The sequence below is a fragment of the Gallus gallus genome, chromosome 22, assembly GCF_016699485.2.
Source record: "Gallus gallus isolate bGalGal1 chromosome 22, bGalGal1.mat.broiler.GRCg7b, whole genome shotgun sequence".
Classification (NCBI taxonomy): domain Eukaryota; kingdom Metazoa; phylum Chordata; class Aves; order Galliformes; family Phasianidae; genus Gallus; species Gallus gallus.
Window position 1 is genome coordinate 2,480,038 of NC_052553.1, and position 15,597 is coordinate 2,495,634.

At 47.5% G+C, this 15,597-nt stretch overlaps 1 protein-coding gene across 5 annotated transcripts in view; it reads right to left on the reverse strand.

The window, feature by feature from the left end:
- WHSC1L1 (Wolf-Hirschhorn syndrome candidate 1-like 1) overlaps positions 1 to 15,593 on the reverse strand; it is a 36,067-nt gene extending 20,474 nt beyond the window's left edge. For 3 of the 5 annotated variants that reach the window (XM_046903407.1, XM_046903406.1, XM_046903404.1), the window contains exons 1-7: positions 12,137 to 12,252; positions 5,225 to 5,949; positions 4,627 to 4,695; positions 4,129 to 4,288; positions 3,537 to 3,691; positions 2,357 to 2,860; positions 1,416 to 1,548 (exon numbers count right to left, since the gene is read on the reverse strand). In XM_046903407.1, coding sequence (XP_046759363.1) covers positions 1,416 to 1,548; positions 2,357 to 2,860; positions 3,537 to 3,691; positions 4,129 to 4,288; positions 4,627 to 4,695; positions 5,225 to 5,905 — 1,702 coding nt within the window. In that variant the 5' untranslated portion in view covers positions 5,906 to 5,949; positions 12,137 to 12,252. Of the gene's footprint in view, positions 1 to 1,415; positions 1,549 to 2,356; positions 2,861 to 3,536; positions 3,692 to 4,128; positions 4,289 to 4,626; positions 4,696 to 5,224; positions 5,950 to 8,266; positions 8,478 to 12,136; positions 12,253 to 12,569 lie in introns of those variants that run through there. The other 2 variants (XM_046903403.1, XM_015297411.4) reach the window with 2 other exon arrangements.
- Positions 15,594 to 15,597: the final 4 nt, after the last annotated feature.

Genomic DNA, 15,597 nt, shown 5'->3' on the forward strand with positions numbered 1-15,597 from the left:
TTATTTAATATAAGGAAGTACAGAAACTGCAGTAAGTATGCAGAGGAAATTGTTCCCACCTATGCTGACCACCGAGGCTTTTGACCTGGAGTCTCATTTATGTCCAGAAAGGGAGAAATAACAGACAGTTAAAGCAGAAGTGACACCAAGTAACCCCACAAGATTTTCCCAACAGGCTTTGTGGTTAGGGTTTTTTTTTGTGTGTGTTTTAACTGCAACAAGTCCACTGCTTTTTTAGGGTGGTTTTTTGGTCCGTATCACGAGCATTTGCTCATCCTGCTATGACAGCAACTCAGTGTGCTCTTCTGCAACCTAAAACTTACATCTACACAGCTAATGTAAAACCATTTGAGGCTATAACAAGGCTACTACTACCAGCACATTATCAAACAAGCACTAGCTAATGGACTGTACAAAATAGATAAAAACAGTAGACACTACAGGGACTGGAGGAACCTGAAAATCTCTTGGTTTAGGAAGACCTCTTTTCAGGAACTCCATCTCCTCCCCAAGGGGATATGTGTCTCCTTTTGATGATGCTGACAGAACACACTGCTGAGTGGAATTCCTGCTGGTGGGGAGAAGGTAAATCCATTTGGACAAATTCCCATTAGCTATTCCTCAGAATCAAAACACGAAGAAAAACATTGGTTTTCTGTTCCAAATCTAGGAAGCACTGAATACGTTTTTCTCTCATTCTCCTCCGCTACTGTGCTACAAATTAAGCTTCAAATAAGCTTGTTCCAGGCTTTCCCTTTTCAGTCCCAAGTTCCATTATTTGCTTCAGTGGTTTTCCTCAGACAATATTTCAAAAATATCATTGTTTTATGATGGGGCCCCTAAAACACCTTCAGAACCAAGCATTGCATCATTCTGCTGATGGAGTGAGCTGAAGCAGTTAGGAAGAAAAAAAAAAAAAAATCACTGTCCTCTATAAAGGTCATACTGGAATTCATCAACAAAGTTAGGTAAAGCACCCATCACAATTCAAAACCATTCCTTACTAAACTATGTCACCTCCAGATTCTCTTCCTTTGATCTCCACTGTCATATTTTACACTCGGTGCCAAAAGCCATTACAATACTCTGCTAACACATGCCCACTATGCTGTCCTGTCTTCTGAAACAACTCGCCATCTGCTCCCCACAAGGCATCTATCCTTCTAATAATTTGACTTGGATACTGCAAGTTGCAAGCGCTGAAAGTTCAGAGGCTTAACCAGCTAAAATGCATCAGTAAGACATCCTGTGCTCCTCAGACATCTGGGCTCATCATGTGCTGTATTAGCCATGTTTAGTAGAGCTACTATGGAAAGATGTTCAAAATCAGTTTCATCTAACAAGAAAATGCCAGCTTTCACACGCGAATTTAAATGCCAGACTGCTTAAGCTCAAAGCCCCTGCACTTTGCCTACCTGCTGACCCAGAAGTTGTTTCAGGAGAGGATGCATTTTGCACATTGCACGTTGCTTTTTCATTTCTCTGACTGGATGAAGAATTGAGCTTCTCCTGTCCTTTGACGCTTATTTCTGCTTTGTTACCAACTCCCTTAAAAAAAAAAACAAACCAACAACACAATACAAAAATATTTTGTCAGCCTACTTGAATGTATTATGGCTTCCAGGCATATTAATCTATCCTCAGTCAGAACAGAAACCTTCAATGCAACACAGATATGTGATCTTTATTACCGAACTGCTTCTTTGCCAAACTTTCCATCCCTCTCCATCTCCCCTTATATACAAGGAAAAAAAAAAATCCAGTGACTTTTCTAAACATTACCTTCTCTATAATGCTTAGGATGAAATAAACACTCTCCAGGTAGAGAGGCAGAAGAAGGAGGCAGAGAAATAGTCCTAAACCTTTTCCTTACACTGACTGCGAGAAGCTGCTGTGCACCTGAAGGAAGCTAGGAGGCAGAACTCATTTTAGAACTCTGTTATGCAAAATGTAGTTATTAGTTTTCAGTACTTTATTAACACTTTTGTAATTTCAACTCTTTTCCCCAAGTAAGTTGACTTTTAAGATTTTCAGAGAATTGCTCTATTATTTCAACTAGAAGCTGGAATTAAACAGCTTCAGTATTTTGAACATCTCATCAGCAAGTGTGTGACCATCTGCAGGGAGCTTCTTGGCCAGCAGTCAATACAGTCACTGCTAGAGGCTTTGGGATGCACTGAAATTAAAAGTTGAATACAACAGAAGATTGTTGGAGCATCCTGTCTTTTGTTAGATTTAATCTCTCCAATGAAATAAACATGCACTGTGGAAGTACGATGGATGCTGGTTTAAGTTTCACAATAGGACAAACTTGGAATAACTTACAATGAGAGGAGTCACTACACAAAGTACATACCTTAGTGGAATACACAAACTGATCGATGAGTTTTCCATCCCCAGCAGCATTTTGAAGAGCAAAAACCTGCTCAATTTTAACAACTGGAGACATGTTACATTTCTGAAGATCCAAGTTGTGCATGGTTATTGAAGCTGGTAAGGATTTTCTAGCTGCAGCTGTTTTCCATGCAATTTTCACAGGTGGTGGTTCCTCCTCTTCTGCACTCGACTGCCTCCGTTGGCTCTGCCTTCGCAGCTCTGCACTGGAAGGTGATCCCGTTACCACGTTGGCGTGCTCTGTCTGGGTGTTCAGTGCTGGCTTTGGACGCCGGTTCTTCTTGGTCTCTGATTTAGAAGCAGTGGTCTTTTTGGCTTTTGACAAAACCTCCTCTGGCTCTTTGTCTATATAAATGAAGGTGTATTGTTCTATCCTTTCTTCCCGAGTCATTTTCAATGCTTTCTCAGCATGGGCAATACCAATATCCCACTGAGCACGCTCTCTTTGTGGCCTTGGTTTGCGAATCTTAAGGAACAAAGACAAGCGGCTAATTACACTGAAGCATCCTGAGGGTCCTTACATCTCTAAGGCAACAGATAAGTTCACTTTCCATTTACAGGATACGTTTGAAAGGCAGACAGCAAACCCCATGCTCAGAATATGAGCAGACACTGGTTGGATTGAATGACATCACCATTGAAAGTGTCTGTCCTGAACTATAAACTCAGAAAGACAAGAGCAGGCAGCATTCAAAGTCCACGACTCTGCTATGAGATGAAACCTAATTTATCTACATTTTAAATCCTCCATATTTTTCCATACAAATCCTTCTCCTTCCACAACAGTATTTTGACTAGCATAAATACTGACTTAAGTTCTCTGTCTACACAGAAAAGCAGTTAAAAGTGAACACACTGATATTACTTTTATCTAACATTCTGACAAAGATGTGAAGTCATCTCCTGTGCCCAGGATGACAGCTGTCACAAGGAACAGACAAAGTTAAGCTATCAAGCTCTTCAATGGAAAGGAAGAAGCATGGTAACATTTTAGTTGTCTTTGCAATTAACACTTCTGCCAGTGCAACGCAGACAACCCTCCACATAATAAATAGCAGCACTACAGCTTCAGAACTGCCCCCACGAGTTCCACTTTCACAGGCACTGCAGATACCCCTCTACACAATCAGTGTCCATCATACCTTCTGCTTCTCAGAATGGTTGCTGGCTTGCTTAGCAGCCTCTGCCAATAACTGCTCGTATTGTTTGTGTCCTTTGTACTCCCGGACTCGCTTCTCGTGCACCCACGCCCGTTCTGGCTGGTTGCTAAAGAACTGAACGTGGTATTCACGGGCACCTGAAATTGAAAAATTCTAGTAAGCAGTTTCATGAACACCACGTTTTTGGTTTAGTTTACACTTCCCTCCACACCGCTCAATTGCTGCAGTTGGAAATACCACGGTTAGTTTAGAAAGTTCAGAAATAAGACAGGCCCAGACTCAGAGCAGCTCAGGATGGGAAGATAAGCACATCTTGCCCACACTGGATGTTCTCACTTACCAGATGCCTTCTCATAAACACGCTGACTTCAGAAAAGTGCTCAAGCCTAGTTTGCATACGCTCATTTGTGGGGATAATTTATAAAGCACTGTTTTTATGCATTACAGTAACAGTCCTGTTTAGCACACACACCAGCAGACTCCATCCCACAAAGGAAATTCAAAGATGAGATTTTTAAATGCAGAAACAACCAGAGATGCCTGACGGACTCTGGTGGTGACCTTCCTCCCTTACCTCTTGTATTAATTTTGGTATGAACATCAAGCTGTGGATCACATGAAACCATGCAAGGCCACCATGGGTACGTTCCCACCTTGGACCAAACCAGATCGCCAACCTGAAACTTGATGTCATGGCTGACTTGTGTTGGAAGAGAAGGCAAGAACTGCTGCACCTGGAGAGAACAACACAAGCTTAACAGCCCGGATTTGCATGCAACAGTCACTGACAAAACAAGACACACAACAGTGAAAAAAGTAGCAAAAAATCCTAAACAAAAAAAACCCACAAAAAATCAAAAATAAACTCCTTCTTTGTAAATTGATTAAGAACATTGCTTTGGGGAGAAGATAAGACAATGAATATGGCAAAAGAGACATTCTGACACAGCAGTGACTAAGAAGCATTTCAAAGAAATGGCAGCTCATTTATGTGACAAACTGAAGAACCCATGACATAATTGGTACCAAAACAGCAACACACCAGAAAGCGTTGATCAATACATGTACTGACCGGGGCTTCCTCCAACAGTGCATCTTCTCTTGGCCTCTCTGACAGCATGCTAAGCCTCTCATTTGGTCTCTAGGAAATAGGTGACAGTGAAAAGGAAAAAAGGAAAATAAACACAAACAGCATAAGGGGACAGTAAAACCAAAACAAGCACACTAATGAAAGCAAACAGAAAAAATACATAGCAAAGAGAAAAGCAACCACGAGCCCAAAAAACAAGTATGATGATTCCTTATTCCAGCTTCAAAGTAGCACCACAATTCAGAAAATACCCTCCCCACCCCTGCACAGAACAACATTCTGCTTTAACAAGCCATAGAAGAACATTCAGATAGTAAACCCAAATAATCTTCCACCTTAATTAATGTGCAGTCTCAAAGAAGTGGGGAAGGATGTCCACAGTAACGTGGCAAATCTCACTGCACGTTGGTTGTTTGCAAAGACAGCATTACCAACATCACGTTAAAAACACAACACGAAAATCATCCAACCTATGTCTCAGTACACATATACCCAGGAGTAAGGAGAAAACCCTCCTGAAGAAGCATACTCCACCAACAATATCAGGCATACAGATGGTTGAAGCTATTATCACACTTACATTTTGTTCCTCTGGTTCTAATTTGGGGATTTTGTGCGACTTGCGCTCTTCCGATCGGGAAGAGTCATGCTTGCTACTTTTTTTCCTTTTCTCTTTCCTCCCTTCATGTTTTGCCTTAGCATACTCACTCGCTTGTACTTCATTTAAAAGGTCCCCACAAAGAGAGGACTCAAACAATTCCCTGCCGTTCTGGATAGTTTTGGTTATTTTTAGTTTGATTTCTGGTGAGCCAGTCTTCTTTGGAATCACCGTCTGTGAAACTGGAGGTGGTGGTGGGGGTGGCTGAGGAGGGGAAGGCTTTTCCAGAACTTCATGTGGCCTCGCATTCGAGTTTTCCATGTGGTAATACTCTGGGGGACTAAAGTTTCTAACTGTACCAAAACCATTGGCTGAACCATTGGGATATTGACTGTACGTCTGGAATTTGGCTTGAGGTTCATACATATTGATGGTGGCCGGGTAGCCATTAGCAATGGGGGGCAGATCCTCTGCCGTGGGCGTTGGGTACTGAAAGCCTTGCTGTAGGGCAGCTTCATATGGTGTCTGTCCACCATCTTCAGCAATGTCACTGCTGGCATCAAAGGCATCCTCTTGGCGGATGTTGGCTGAGTCAATGAGCTGAGGTGGTTGCTGAATTGTGTTTCCCATGATCCCTTGCATGAAAGAGAAAGAGAAATCCATTGTTCTGCTCCAGCATCCTTAGCTTTCCCTTTTTCTCATAGGGCCTAGAGTCAGGGGAAAAAGGAGTTCAGTCAGTGTAAAAAGATGATAACTGAGCAAATTAAAATGTTGAGAGAAAGTAAATCTAATGACCAATTTCCCCCTCTCCATTCATGCATTTAAAGAAGACTGGTATGACAGAATGTAAAACCTCTTCACACAGTGGTGCAGAACACCTTTTTATTTGACACATCCACTACCTTTTTTTCCAAGACATTTCAGGAAACAAGATAAGCACCTACAAATGCTTAGAAGACTACGAGCTCAACTGCTACGAAGTCAGAAAAACAGTGCTAAAATTCAGACCACCCCTTCAGCCTCCCCAGCGTGGCACCAGGAAGCACTGCTCTGATGTAGTGTAGAAAGATGATGTGCTTCCATCCACGAGGATCCTCCAAACAACAGAGAAACAACTTCTTCCCCCTTCACGCTGCCACAACGTGGGGCCACAAGCAGCCTGTCAGGCAGCTGGGGATCAGAGCCATGGATTCTCCCTCTGCTGGCACAACCAGGTGATCATGTCACCATAGCCACTGGGAGAACCACTTCAGATAACGTGACAGCCTCAGGAAGGCCCTCCCCACCCCTTCCCTCAACAAAAGGGCAGAGAAGAGCTTGCCTGGGGGGAGGTTCTTCTCCTAACATCAACCACATGGGGTTCTAACACTGTATAAGTTTGATGCTGGAAACTCAGCTACTGGCTTTTTGTTTGGCTATTTTGTTTTAATAATCTCAGCGTTCAAGAAGGAGAAACGTACAATGACCCAAACTACAGCTAAGAAATACAAGTTTGCAAGGTCATTTTAGCCCTTCCAAAGTAAATACAGCTCTGTGTTATTTATTCTACCCCTGTGCAGGCGCAAAGGAGGGTTACTATGTCCTCCTGGTCAGGGTTTGAAATGACACTAAGCACAACCCACTTCTCATCATTACAATCTGTATATACACCCCAACCCTCCACATTAAATTCTTACCATCACAATGCATCTCAATACCCTGAAGGTGCAACAGCAAAAGGACTTGATCACAATTTTGTTACACGCTTTGGCAGCTCTGTCCTTGGATGATACTCACATTTGTGTTCATCCTTGCTGCCCAGTGCTATCAACCAGGGGCACACTCATCCCCGAAGGTAAGTGATTTAGGGAAACAACCCGACAGCACAATGCTATACAGCAGAATTTGCTAATTGCAGCAACTTTTAAATCTTGTGGCAGTAGAATCATCTTTTTCCCCAGCTGCTCTCTGCATATCGGCCGCAAAAGCCAACAAGAAGTGCTGCTGCTGATGGGAGGGACATACGTGGTGAGCAGCACTGCCTATCAGGGTCAGCTAGCCTCAAACCACCACCACCCATTCTAGGAAGAGGAAGTGGAACTGTTTGTACTATCTACAAATTAATTGCTCCTTTACATCTGCCAAACCGAAGAGCAAACAACAGATTTCTCCCACTAGGAAGAAATTTCACCCTAGGCTTTTTTCGTTACTAAAATCTGCATCAATTTCTTTCTTTCTAAAGACTCCAAAAAACCCAACAACTCCTCTTACAAACCTGCGACTGCGCTTCAGCCATCGGGCACCTCCACTGCTGGATGAACAGAGACAAGGCAGAAATGGTTTAATAAAGTTTAGAACCAATCCGTTTTCAAGTTTTGTTTTCATTTTAAAGGGGAATTAATTCACTGCCTGCCACACAAACACTCCAAAAGTGCAATCACCCCTTGAGTTTAGAACTGAGGACCAGAATATCAAACAAGACACCATTCAGCATGCGGTGCTTCACAAAGACACAACGTGCTTTATGTCACTGCTACTTCAATCATTATGCTTTAGATTTTCCTGCTCCTAAGTCAGACTAAGAACGAAAACTTAAAATATTTGGGGTTTTGCTGGATGATGTACATCATAATAATGGTAACACTCCCCATTTCTTCCTTGAGAAAGAATCCCACCACCTTTAGACGTTTTCCCTGGTCCTTACAATGTCCGATGCCAAGGAACACTGCTTATCTCAGAGTGCAGCACAGCTCCACTAAGCAGCAAATAAGTCATGGAGTAATGAGGGAAAAAACAAAGAAGAACCTCTCTGCACAACTAATCCTCACCTGGCCAACACTGTCAGAACCAGAAAACCTCACCAGCCTTTAAACAGCAACACTGCCCTACCCCATATCTGTTAAATAAGAAGACTGCTTCCATTACACTGGCAACTCTGCCTTTTCTTGTAAGACCTTCCATGCTTTAAATGGCGGGCTATAAACCAAGCCATGCTGTGCAGCATTTCAGCCACAACCATACCAGAGCTACACAGTGATGCAATACCTGATCAACACAGCCAGCAGGAGCCCTTACCCATACACATCCAAGGAATGCTGCTGCCAGGACAGCTTCTTCTGCTCAGAAGGGTTGACATAAGGTACAGCAGCACAACTGCAGTTTGCACTGAGAAGCAGGAGCTCCCTACTAACACGCCTGCAAAGCCATCTCACCCAAGTGGTGGGAATGAGACCCAGGTGCAACTCTAACAGAATTCAAAACCTGCAGGACAGTGCCTGGCCCTTATCTCCAGCACACAGAGCCCTCCAGGTCAAAGTCTGCCCATGCTGCAGGGAGGAGCCCCCTGTATCATCCTTCACAGCACATCCAGAGCTGGAACAGGTCCCAAAGCTGTGACCAGCCTCCACTGGCACAAATTGGAGGGGGTGTGTGCAGGGGAAGCTATCAGTGCACTTTATCTTGTTATGTCAAAAACCTGTGGGTTAGCAAACTTCAAAACACCACTTCAATTGGATTTAGGGGGAGTCAGTAAATATATAGATCTAAACTATTTTTTCTTAAAGTACTGCTTTTCTGGAGCTCACCTGCATTCATTCCAGTCTATGTTTCCCAGTGGGGACAATTTCTACACTTGTTTCGTTCTGTGCAGGCTGCAGAAGCTAAGACAGCTGCTAACCCAGCAGCTCCTCTCAAGCCTTAAAGCCCAAACAGTTCTTCTCCACCTGCAGAGCTTACAACACCAAGAGCTTCCTCCTCCCCAGTCCTGTTCTGTCACCACCATAACACACCCAGCTTTTCCCACCCTTTTTCCTTTCCAGATCTCTGTATCTCATTTCTGAGCTGCCCAGTGAAGCGTTTTCTGACTGTCAGAGCAAACCTGCAGCCCCTGATAACACCACAATGAATCCTAAACACGTCAGAATCAGAATTTAAACCTCACAAAGGATTACTACATAGAAATCACTCAAATGTTTCAATGCAGATAACATGCCACTGTCCACAGAATACCACCAACACGCTCAGGAGAGCCATACCCAGCCTTTCTCAACAGAGCACTGCCTAAAAACACAAGAGAAGCCAATTTGCAGTGCTATGAGTTGAGCTCACAGCAAAGCATTTCAGGCAGTGTACATTTGTCTCACTGGCACAGCTATTACATTATCAGATGCCCCACGTAAGTATTTAGCTTCCAAGTACAACCTGCAATAGATATCGCCCTGATACAACACTGGAACTGGGCCAAAAGATAAGAATACAACATAATTATTTCAAGTAATTCAAGTATGAAGTGGATACTTCTTAGTACTACTGGAAAAGAATTTAGAAACAAAGATACCTTCAACACTGCTACTTAATTTCCTAATGAGAGAACAAGTTTGCTCCCCAGATCCATGCAGCCAACAACCCCCCCCTCCCCCTGTGTCCCTTCCCACTGCTCAGGGATCTGAGCAAGAAGGAAAACGGGACCTGTCACTGATAAGGAAACTGCAGGCTGCTCACAAATGCAGACTAAACACAGGCACTGCTCATGTAAGTGCTTTCATGTCGCCTGCAGGGGAGTCAGAACGCAAAGAATTTGAGAACAAAAGTAAACAAAATAAAGGATACACGCACTGCAAGGTGAAGTGGGTCAGCCTAGCACAGCTCCTACAATACACTTTCTTATACCAACACAGTGCGTTTCACTGCCCATCCACTGAGAGTTGCTCAAGCAGCTCTGCTGCACTCATTCCAGCAGCAGCTCTGCAGTCATGGGCAGATGTCTGACACTGGGAGTCCCTCTGAGCTCAGTGTTCCACCAACAAGCACAGTAACCTAAAGCTGTTTTTGTGATGAGCATTTTGCAGCTCAGAAAACCAGATACTACAAAGTTCTCAGATACCGCTGCCATGCTGGAGAATAACTGCCATCTCAGGTCACCAAACTGTTCTGAATGCTGCTGATGACATTTACTCATTACTCAAGGAAGTTTTTCATCCCTCCAAAGAGTTCTGCAGGTTTGTATAAAACACAGCAACGTGGTAGGACTTATCTACAAAACACAAACAGGCATCTTCCCACTGTATTATTGCTCAATCAGAGAGAGCTCAAAAACAAGCGAGAACAGATACAGTCAGTATGCAGTGCACAAATGAAACTCCCAAGCATGAGAAGGGCCCACTGCTACCTATCAGCAACCAAAGCAGCCCTGAGAAGGACCATCTCCAAAGGAAGGGGTCTCAGCCAAACACAGTGAGCCACAGGTCAGACATGGGGATGTTCCCCTGTGCCACCAAACCAAGGAGAGGCAGTGGGCATCCGCAAACAAGCCCTGCTTGGAGCAGAAGAGGCCTGCTGACCCGAGGCTGGCTGTCACCACAGCAGTAAGTGGGGGCTGCATGCACTGATAAAAAAAACAGCATAGCATGCAAATATTTTCAAGAGTTTCCATAAATCCTTTCTGAATTAAGGTTACTGCTTTTTGCTGACAAGCACCACGTGGATAACCCTGCCTACAACCGGTTCAGCACTTGTTGAATTTGAGGCATTAAAGATGGGACACTACACAGAGATGTGGAGTATCTGCTCTGAGAACAGAAGCTGTCCTGCTGGCTCACAGACAACGAGAAGCAGCACTTTGAGTCAGCCCTATGTGCCACTGCCTCGTCAGCCTGAGCTGGGCTTTCTGTCACAGCCTCGAAAGCAGAAGTTCCAGGCTGTCTGCACAACCAAGCCTGTGACAAACCAGCTCCTCTGTGCACAGACAGAATCAGAGAGATTCTCAGATCTGCTCGTGTCCTACCGCCCCTCAATTACCTGAGTCACCACACGCATTCACTGTCATTTTCTGCACTGTTCCATTCCAGTGCGTGCCTGCATCTGCGCTGTGCTGGCACTGCTCCTCTCAAAGCTCCGATCCACGCAGCAGCCACCCCAGCACATGCTCACTGCTATGTTTACAAACACAGCTGCTGGGCTGAAACAGACCGGGTCGTTGGGTTTAAGCAACGAAAGATGAATTCTGTCACATTCCCACGCTTCCTTTCAAAACACCTTCCTGTGGTGCTCAAATGATAGGGATTATAGTCAGAAGCAAAACGGCCATTCACATTTCCGCATCCCGTATTTGTAGTCTGCTTTGTCCCACTCTGCTCTGAACACCCTAAAAAGCACAGACGTAAACTTTTCCTTCCATCCATTAGGACAAGGCCCAGCTTTCAGCTGCACGCAGATTCACCAGCGAACAGAACTGCAGCCTGGGGATTCCTCCTGCCTCCAGTGGGCCTGTGCCAGCAGAGACTAGATGGTGAATCAGAGGCCTCTTGACAAACTTGTCTCAGTGTTTTAAAGCGTGTGGTAAGGCTGATCACTTCCCTGTGTACCTTTCTAAGGGCTCTAAGTGCCAGAAGAAACAGTCATCTCTGCCATATGGTTTTGATAAAGCAACTCTTAACAAGTTTCCCCATGAGGAAATGGAAAGAAGCAACTCGGAGGGCAGCAGTAAAAACCCTACGTACCGAAACAAAAAAGCAGTGAGCTGAGTTCAGTGTACTCATTTGGTTTTGGGAGCCTCGGGGTTGAAATGAGAACATGGAGGAAACTCTTTTGTTCTTTGGGGAGGCTCAAAAGCTGCTGTTCACATAAAACCAAAGTCAGACCCCTATCAATTCCAAATATTGTAAGAATAGTGGCATGTGTCACACAGCAAAGCCAACGTAACACTGTAATGCATCTCCCGTGTACCGCCTCACAGTGAGGCAAAGCTGCAGGACTGAGAAATGCACAGCAGTTGTAGTGACCCAAAACATGCACTCCTGGATCACCACCCTCTGCACCGAGCTCACACGGCACACGCCTGCTCGCTGGAGCGACCTCTTTTTGAGCAGCTCTTTAAAAACATACCAAACCATCACAACATTGTCCATGCATCCCTACCAGCCACAGGAAGTCCGGAACGGGCACCAGGACAGACTACAATCTTTTCCTACAGCTGAGATCGCGCGCTGCCTCTGGTTTAGCAGACGCAGACCGAAGTTATCGCCGAGATCTCTGCTGAAGACCTTCAGGCTGCGCCGACCGCCCTGACAGCTCCCGGGAGGCACGGCCGGGCCGGAGGGCAGCGCAGGGCCCGGATCTTCGCGTAGGGCCCGACCCCAGCCCCGAACTCGGGGCCGCTCGGGGGCGGCAGCGCGCGGTGCCGCCGGGCCCCGTGTCCGCCGCGCGGCCCCCGCAGCGCGCCCCGGGCCCACTGCCCACCGCCGCCCGTCCCCTCCCGCCCCGGGGCCGCGCCGCAGCGCCGGCAGCAAACATGGCGGCCGCGGACCCTTTAAGCCCGGGCGGACGGCGCGGCCGCCCCCGCCGCCCTCACCTTCAGTCTGTTCCATTCTAACTGCCCCCGCCGCGTCCTCCGAGCCCAGCGGAGACAAAGGCCGGCGGCGGGGGCGGCGGAGGCCCGCCCGCCTCCTCCCGCAGCAGCAGGCCCGACGGAGCCCCGGCCTCGATTTCCGCGCCCCCGCCGCTGGCGCCGGGCTCCGCCCCGGGAGGCCGCCCGCCCCCCCCACCGCCCGCTCCCGGCCGGCGCGGCGGCCAAGGGGAGGCGCTCGGCGGGGCGCGGGCGACCGCTGGCGGCGGGGGAAGGCGGCGCTCCGTGCCGCTGGGCCCGCGTCCCGGCCCCGCTCCGCGCCCTCCGCCTCCTCCCCCCCCCCCCCGCCGGCGCCGCCGCGCATGCGCGCGCCGCCACCGCCCCTCTGCGCCCCATTGGCCGCCCAGGCGGCGCCCGCCGCAAAGCACCACGGGAGTTGTAGTCCTGCCGCTGCGCACAGCCTCCCCGCGCGCCGCCTCAGCCAGCGCGTTCCCTGCGAGCACCAGCCCGGCTCCTGTGCCCGTGGCGTTCCCTGCAATCAAACAGCAGCCTGCCCTCCGCCCGTGCAAACCCTGCAATCAAACAGCAGCCCGCTCTCTGTGCGGGCACGTTCGCCTCCAGCCTGCTGCACAGCCCGGCTGGAAGCACAGCAGTCCATCGTGCCACTCATCTGTGCTGCTGTTACGAAATCAGCACAGCAGCAGCTGAGATGCATTTAATTACTACTGGATGGCACGAGGCCTGGGAAAAAAAAAACAAGAAACACACCAGTTCTGCTGGGGAGATTCCAGCGTGCCTTCACCATTCCTGGGTTGATCTCCTGAGGTCTGGCACATGGGTTGGATGGAGAAAGAAAAAGCCATCATCTCCAACAGCTCCTAATCCTAATTTGGCTGAAAAATTAAGCACTGAAACGCTCAGAATTGATTCCCCTCCTCCACAACCCCCGAAATCTTTCTTTGATGGAAGAAAACACAACCAGACTACGCACAATAAATCCTTCCTGCAGCAAGAAAAAAAAAAAAACATGCAAAAAATGGAAAGCAAAAAAAAAAAGCACATGAGAACAGAAAGTAAACAAGATGGAAAGATAGTCCAAGGTCTGCTAGCAGAGGAAAAATATCAGACAGCAAAACAGAATGCATTAGGTAGCAAGAGAGACATGATCCAACATGAAAGAGGAAACTGGAGAGAGAAGAGCTTCACGAGTCACTGAACAAAGACTGAGCAATGATTCCCAAACTCACAGCACTGCCCAGACCCTGAGGCCCAGCGCCCACAATAATGAGGTGCTTTTCTTGTGTGCTTGGGGGTGGGGGGAGGGGGGTAATTGCTGCAATAAAGTGAACTTAAAAGGCAATTCTGCTCCTTCTTAAATGCAGCAAGCCATCAGAAACGGAGGTGACCTAAAAAAGGCTCTCTCTCTCCCGACTTCTCTAAATGCTGCAGCTCAAAGTGCTTACTATTACGGGGGGGGTACCGATGTTCTTGCAGCCAAGGTAGTCAGGGATGAGAACATGTTTTTTTCTGCTTCCTTTTGACAACTAAGCAACGTGCTGACAGGAATTCCTGTTTTCTTTCATTTTTCTCCCGTCCCGCCTTCTTTCACACTATTTCTTCCTCTTCCTAACAGTTCTCGCTATTGTTTTGAAATGATCTGATGGATGAGAAACTACACGTAGAGCTAAAGCAAGTTTTAACTCATTAAAATCGAAGTGAAAGCAAAAGTTAGCGAGCAGATGATAACCTCTGCCCGCCAGCAGAAGAAATTATTAAAAACTGTGAACACAGAGCTGTTGCTTAAGAGCACATTCTTCACTCACACTGGGTGCAGGGACTATGAGGAAGGTACAAACAGCTGCTGGGAGAAGAACACGCACTCACAAGTAATTAGAGATGCTTATCAGGATCACCCTTCAGTCTGCACTGACTGTACCCAGCAGCCCCTGCCAGCACCTCAGCACAATGCTCTGAAGAGCTCTTTGCTCCCCTCCGGCCCCCGGGGCTCTGCGGGCTTTGCCTCCCCCCAGACACTGCACTCCTGCTCACAGTGCTCCTCCTGAGCAGCTCAGACCAACACACAACCGCAGCTCCATCAGCACCAGGCCCAGCATTCCTCGTATGCCACACACTGCCGTGCTTTACAATAACCCACAGAGAAAACAATGATCTTCAGCAGTCAAAGAGGTGCTGCATTCTCCCTGAAGAATGTTCTGCTTTAAATAAAGCCGGGTAATTGCTTCCAGGAGCTGAGCCCCAAATCACACGGAGCTCCTAGGCGTGGGAGCAGGCCTGCATGGCTCTCCTTAAAACCAGGAGCACTCGGCCCTCCTTCACACAGAAAGAAGTCCTGAGCACGTACCCGAAGTACGTTTAAATCACAATCAGGATCTGAACTGTACCGCTACCTGGCACTAACAATGCAGGAGGGGTTTTGATAGTAATACAGAATTTGGATTAATGGCAGAGTGCTTTTATCCCCAGAACCTAAAGGAGCTGAAGGCCACCCCTTATGGGCAACGTGCTTTTCAATCAACGGGCAGCAGTGAGGCAATGAGAGCCCTGCTGCACACCTCTGGAGCTCCCTATTGTGCTTCTTACCCATCCCTCTCCATTCCTTACTTATTTTAAACACCGTTCACCTGTCTGAACACCCATGAGAGAAACTCATTCCTCCTTAAGAATGCTTTGTGCTGAGGGTGACACAGCATCGCTCAGACACAGACACGCTGAAGGCCTCCTGGCACCCACAGCACAGCAGAGAGGCCGCACAGCTCCACACAAACCTCTTCTCAGCCCTAAAGGCGCGCGATGAACCCGGCGCTGCCTCCAGCCCGCTGCAGGCTGCAGGTGAGGACGTCGGAAGGTGCCACTCGTACTGCTCTGCAAGGCTGTGAGACCCCCTGCAGGGCGACGCAAAGCCGAGGGAGGGGAACAGGCCGCAGCCCTCCGAGCGCCGCAGCCCTCCGAGCACCGCACCTCGCCTCACGGATTCCCGCCACCACCTCGCCGTGGCGTCACCGATGTGACGTCA